Raw genomic sequence first — 6,000 nt, 5'->3', positions numbered from 1 at the left:
TATTTCAACCGTACCATTGGGCAAGGAGAGGGCTTCGCCGACGCCCTCACTTACCTCGCTAATCACCGATGCACAAACTCTCACTTTCACTCTCTCTCTCCCCCGCCTCGTTTTTTCGTGACACAAGAACATCACTTTCCTCCGTATAACAATAGCTCAATTACAAATAAATTCAGGAAAGCATTGAAATATTGTTTTTAGTCAAGAGTTGTTTGTTTTCCTATGATTATGCAAATGCCCAGATGGAGAAACGTGATTTTACTCAAGAATTCTTTGGTACCAGCTTCATCACAATCAATAACAACAAGGACCCATTTTGCTTCAATTCATTCTACACCTATTGCATGCGAGAAACGGAAGAGCAAACGGGTTGATGTGAGTTCAAATTCATTTTCTTCTTTGCAGTTGTGGTTTTATGTGGGAAATGTTTAGATTTTTTTATGAATTTTGGGATTTTCTTATTTGTTTTTGTAATTCAATTTTGGGAAATGTTAGTTTTTGTGTCCTTTTAGCTCAATGTGTGTGAATATATTCATTGGGGTTGTTTCTTTTTGAAATTCAAGATTGAAACTTTATGTTTTGTTTGTTGCTTATTAGTCATAATTCGTAATGGGCCAGCTGGATTCTACTGAAAGATCCCTATTTGTATTGGGTTAGAAATTAGAACCTATCTTCATTATGAACAATTGTCTTGAATGTTGGAAATTGGGAGCTATGCGATTGCAGTAGGTTATTATGAACTAAGTGGACATGTTCCATGTTCTGTGTCCCATGCTATGAACTGAACCACATGTCTTTAGGTGGGGAGGAATCATGAAGCTTTCAACAAAATGAACTGTACTATGACTATTACCTTGAGTTGAAATATGGAATGGGGAATTTTTCCTTGGGTTGAAAATGATTAAGTGGAAAATTTCTAGCAGTTCAAAAATTTCTTGGAGCTGAATATATCTAAGTCCGAAAACTTCTAGGTGTGCTAACTTGTTCTCGTAAAATAAATCTTGAACTCTTCAAACTCTTAGCAACTATAGACTCGAATGAAACTACCCAAATTCCCATGGATTCTGGTGAAATTTCGACAAAATTATGACAATATTCTGTTCTACAACCAAAAACTGTTGCCATTGACTTTCCCGTTGTCGCACAGATTCCAAAAGTATGAATCTTTCATCATTTAGATTTTAGATAAAAATTGTATAAAGTGTGTTTCTCATTTATCCCTGAGGAAATTATGAGATTTTTACATGCCTCTGATAAGCTGCTAGAAGCATATTTGGGTTTCTCTTGTTTGGGAGCATCATATGGCCAAACCAAATATTGGGACGGCAAATAACCAATTTTAAATCTGAATGTTCCTTTTCCAGTTTTTTGAATGTATTGGCCCACATGAAACAGGGAGATGATATTTTCTGGTATACTATTTCTCTTTGTAGTTAATTTCTTTATTAGATGTAAGTTAGAGATTCGTCATTGTTTTTGCTTGTTACATTCTTCATCTATTTGCTTATTTTCTTACAGCTGTGTGGATACTAAAGATTGCCTATGAGAAAGACTAACATTGTTCCTTGGCCAGGATAACAGAGGATCTCAAAAGCCATCTAAGGTAAAGAAAAATGTTGCAACTTCTGGTCAACAACATATGTTACTGTTTCTCTCCCTGCTTAGAAATTGAGATGCTAAAATTTACTTTTCACATAAATTTCAAAAGTCATAAAGCTTTTCTTGTGTCTCCTATCTTGATAAAATTTGCTTTTTTACCCTTTACATTTAACAAACTTTGTATGCACTTCCCTTTCCTGTCAGTGTATTTTATTCATTTAGTTCTCTTTTAAAAAAACAAAATTGTGACATGCAAATATAACTTCAGGATTACATAAAATTTGTAAGACGCCAAAAACGTGCTGATGAGAAGAGAGCATTGAAAGACCTTCTCTACAATAATGGACCTCTTAGAATATTTCAGGTAAACTTTTCTGTTACTTTGTCTGAATTAACAGAAATCCTTGGTGCAAACGTACATTATTGCATTGACATTTTACAGAGCATTTTAATTGGAGAACTCTATGAACAAGCAGTCAATCATTCTCAATAACTCAGTTTCACTGGTATAGCCTAGATTGCTTAAGAAGTCTTTTATGTGACTGTATATTGCATCCAGTTTTTGTCTTTGCAGAAAGGATTTACTTGACGATTTTGCAATGAGTGTATGGATACAATCAGTGTCTTCTTGATATGAACCTTCTTTTTCTAGTTTTATATCTATCTAACTCAAATTCTAGTTGTTTAATGAAAAGGTGCAGCATCATCATATCAGTCGTGTAGTTTTTTGGAATGGCAATCTGAATCATGAATCTGATTCTCCATTTTTTTCTTGACCAGAAACAAAAGCCATGAATTGTTCCCTGTTTGTTTATTATGTGAAGCATATCTATTTTCTCAGAGACAGAGCATGTACCTCAACCTTTAATTCTCTTTTTTTTTCTGGTCAAAAGTTTAGCTTACATGTTTTACAAGTGATACTGATTTGCATTTTTTATCCAGCACAAGGACCCAGTATGGTCATCCGATGCAGAGCCACCATTTGGCTCCAGAAAAAGGAATGAAAAGGCTTATGCTCGATCTGCTAAGAAATATCACCAAGACAAAATAAGAAGTGGGCTTTTTCCTTTTCCTTTCCTTTTGTTTATTATTTTCAGCCAACTAGCCATAGTACAATGTGAATTCCTCGCTTCTCACAAAAGGATGGACTCCTGACTTCATGAAATGACCAGGTAAGCTAAGAAGAGAGAGTTCTGCAGAGGACTCTGGCGATCCCGAGACAGTTTTTCATGCAACATTTGGAAACAGATGGTATACGTGGTCTAATAAGTCTTTCCAAGGAGAACCATCTGGATTTGAGTGGAGAGAGCCTCCAAAGTGGAAGGACCAAAGATACAAAGAATGGGATGCTAATCGAGAAACAGAGTCTGGCAACGCATCAAATTCTTTGGGATCACATTCTGACAGAACAATCCTTGGTCTGCCTCTAACCGGTCCTTTAAAGATTGAAGATGTTAAGAACGCGTAAGTGCTTTACTGCTTTTCTTGACCATAAAAGTAAGCATATTTTTTTTTCTTTGATTCAGCAAATCTTCCTCATTACACCATTATTGATCATTTCTGCCTTAATTATGCCTGCAGTTTCCGCTTATCAGCTTTAAAATGGCATCCGGATAAGCATCAAGGTGCTTCACAGGTCAGTTAATAAATTTATCCCTCCACCCATACCAGTATCCAGAAAATCGTGTTTAGTTTTTCCCTCATTAGACTTCGTTGTTTCTTGATCAACCAAGACATTGCCCATCTATAAGCAGGATATGGTATCAAATCCTCATTGCATCACTTTCTGATGATTATAGGGCACACCTATATCTATCAGTTTGTCTTGTAAGTAGTGTGTTTAGAAGTGCTAAGGTTTACAAAGGCTAGTTTGAAATAAGTATGTAGAAAACAAGACAAGGATTCTCTACAATGACATTGTAGACCAATTGAAAGGGATGCAGTGCAGCTTGACAGCGTGTTTGTTTTGGGTACAAAATATCACAGGTTCAAATCCTGTCATCCCTACTGACAGAGTTCTGATAATATGTTTTTGGATGCAAACATGACTTGAAGATGCCTAAACTTATATTAATGCAATCAAGTTTTTATAGAAATTAATTTGACATCACAAAAATGAATTTTATCCAAAATTATTTTAATTGCCAAAAATTCATCATCCAAAATAGCTTTATTGCCGAGATTTATGCATGGTGAAAAATACCTCATGAAAAACTCTTTTAACAAATGTTTTGGTATTTTCACTCAATTGTTTTAAAATGAAGAGCATGAACTTGATGACATGTGCTATTACACTTTTAATCATCAAAAAGCTTTTTATTCATTTCTAGCTAAAAAGACTTTATCACATGAGTTTTCGCATTTTTTATCCAATTTTAGCTAAAATAGTAAACTTGTAATTTTTGAATGAGTTGTACGTAACACTTTTTACACTAAAGAGGTGACAAGTGCTAACTGTCTTAAGAGATCAACTTATTTTTTACTAAAGCTTTTGCAACAACTCTTTTTCTTTCAAAAATAGAAATGTAGCCGTTTCTAACATAGATGGAAGAACACATCAAAAATCAAAATATTTTAACCCCATCTTGTTAGTGTGAGTAACAGCCACGTGTGGCCTTTTTGCCTATAAATATCACTCTTTCACTTTAAGTGTAGAACACACAACTCTATTTTTACAACACTTGATGCTTACAAATTCTGGTATCTAAAAACACTTTAATTATTTTCATAATATTTACAAAGCTTTCTTTGCATCAAATCCCTGTTTCATGTCAGATTACATTCATAAAGACTTGAACTCAATTTACTTTAATTTTCTTTTCATTGTAAGGTGTGAAAAATCCTCGGGGGAGATACCTATTGTAAAAGTGTAAGTGACACTTGAAAGACTTGAAAAAAACTTTGGTTGTGAGTCATTGAAAGGTTTAATCTTAAGCCTTGAAAAAGATTGTGATTGAAAGGCTTGATCGTTGAAAAAGATTGTGAGTGAAAGATTTTCTAATCTTGATCCTGTAAAAAGATTAGTGTATTGGTAAGGTCTTACTCGTTAAGAAGACCGTGAGTGGATAGTGAATGCTTGAATGAAGGTTTAAAGAATATAGTAGGTGATTGTATGAACCACTATAAATTGGTTTCTCTTACTCTCAATCTCATTTTATTTGTCTAGCGTGTTGTAGCCAAAATTGATATGTTAAATTTCTTGAAGCGTCAAACTTTTAATTGAATATCTAATTCACCCCTCGCAGGTGCTATTTTAGACTTTCAGGTATTATTAGCTTCAACTTCGATTTTTTTTTCCTTGTTTTTCTTCCTTTAAGCATTTATTTTCATGAATATTTGCAGGCAGCTGCCGAAGAGAGATTCAAACTTTGTGTTAACGCATACAAATCATTATGTGATGCTCTCGCCTGAGTTTAAGCACCAGGCTGCAACTGAATTCCTCACTGTTAGTCGCCACCTTTTTCTTACTGGAAGCAGCAATAATGGAGAAGAGGTGTACTATATCATTTACTTATATTTTCTTCACATTATTATAAACTAATTTTTTTGATTTTCTTTTTCGCTCTACCAACCAATTCCTTAACCCATTTTCAATAGCAAGGGTTCAATTTGAGATTTTGATCATATTAGATAAATGGACACAGATGGAATTTTTTTTAAGCTTTAGAGAAGCTTGAAATAAATAAATAAATAAATCCATGCTCTAAAATTGTTCATATTCGATGCCTTTGATTAAAATATATAAATATAGGATGAAATGGATAAAATTAATTGATTAGGCATTAAAAAGAGAATATCCCATTAGAGATGATAGAAAAATTTTTCCAAAAACATTTCTAGAAGATTCATCGAACTCCAAAAATATTTCACTTTTACCAGTTCTGCAGTAGAAGGTCATGTGAATAAAGAAAAAAAACAATAAATTATTTGATTTGATTTGGATTTGGCCTTCAATAGAAGAAGATTATCTTTCAAAAATAATATTCCATTTTTCCATATAAACAGCCTTCTTACATTGTAAAAAGCAAAGGCGTTCTTCGTTCTATAATCCATGTGGGACCCTTTAATTTGAACATAAGCCCTGAATAGTTTACTTGTGTTTGAGATACTGTGGGAGTAATTATTCTATAAAGTAGTTTTTATTTGAATACATATTAAATAATATTTTATTATTATTTTTTTAAATTATTTTTAATATTAGAATATTAAAATTATAAAAAAATTAAAATTTAATAAATTACCGTTTAAAATGCAATTTCAAACTCCATTTGATTCATCAAAGGATTCTAGCCGTGTTTGACTGAAGAAGTCAATTGTGATAGCATGAAATAGAAGTAAAGTCTATGACGTTGCTCAAATATGTCAAACATGTAGTTAATTTTAACAAAAAATAATCAAAAA

General features: G+C 33.1%; 1 protein-coding gene across 3 annotated transcripts; it reads left to right on the top strand.

Moving 5' to 3' along the window:
• On the top strand, positions 1–5,154 carry LOC133668032 (uncharacterized). 3 transcript variants are annotated; one of them, XM_062087770.1, is made up of 8 exons: positions 1–375; positions 1,574–1,603; positions 1,868–1,963; positions 2,542–2,653; positions 2,772–3,063; positions 3,181–3,235; positions 4,845–4,864; positions 4,942–5,154. In XM_062087770.1, exons 1-7 carry the CDS (start codon positions 223–225, stop codon positions 4,854–4,856), a joined length of 750 nt encoding a protein of 249 aa, XP_061943754.1. In that variant the 5' UTR covers positions 1–222; the 3' UTR covers positions 4,857–4,864; positions 4,942–5,154. The 3 variants fall into 3 exon arrangements, with proteins under 3 accessions (XP_061943754.1, XP_061943755.1, XP_061943753.1); XM_062087771.1 differs by lacking the exon at positions 4,845–4,864 and adding an exon at positions 4,430–4,468; XM_062087769.1 differs by lacking the exon at positions 4,845–4,864 and having other exon boundaries at positions 2–375.
• The last annotated feature ends 846 nt before the right edge of the window (positions 5,155–6,000 follow it).

This window comes from Populus nigra, chromosome 11 (assembly GCF_951802175.1).
Source record: "Populus nigra chromosome 11, ddPopNigr1.1, whole genome shotgun sequence".
In the NCBI taxonomy this organism is placed as follows: domain Eukaryota; kingdom Viridiplantae; phylum Streptophyta; class Magnoliopsida; order Malpighiales; family Salicaceae; genus Populus; species Populus nigra.
Note: the sequence above shows the minus strand (reverse complement) of the source record. Positions and strands in the feature narration are given on the sequence as shown.

What these genes read in the sequence shown, in the direction of transcription:
- LOC133668032 (XM_062087769.1), top strand. Translation starts at nt 223, where the DNA reads ATGATTATGCAAATGCCCAGATGGAGAAACGTGATTTTACTCAAGAAT. An exon ending in GACCTCTTAGAATATTTCAG is followed by an intron (nt 1,964 to 2,541) that starts GTAAACTTTTCT and finishes TTTTTTATCCAG; the next exon opens with CACAAGGACCCAGTATGGTC. An exon ending in AGCATCAAGGTGCTTCACAG is followed by an intron (nt 3,236 to 4,941) that starts GTCAGTTAATAA and finishes GAATATTTGCAG; the next exon opens with GCAGCTGCCGAAGAGAGATT.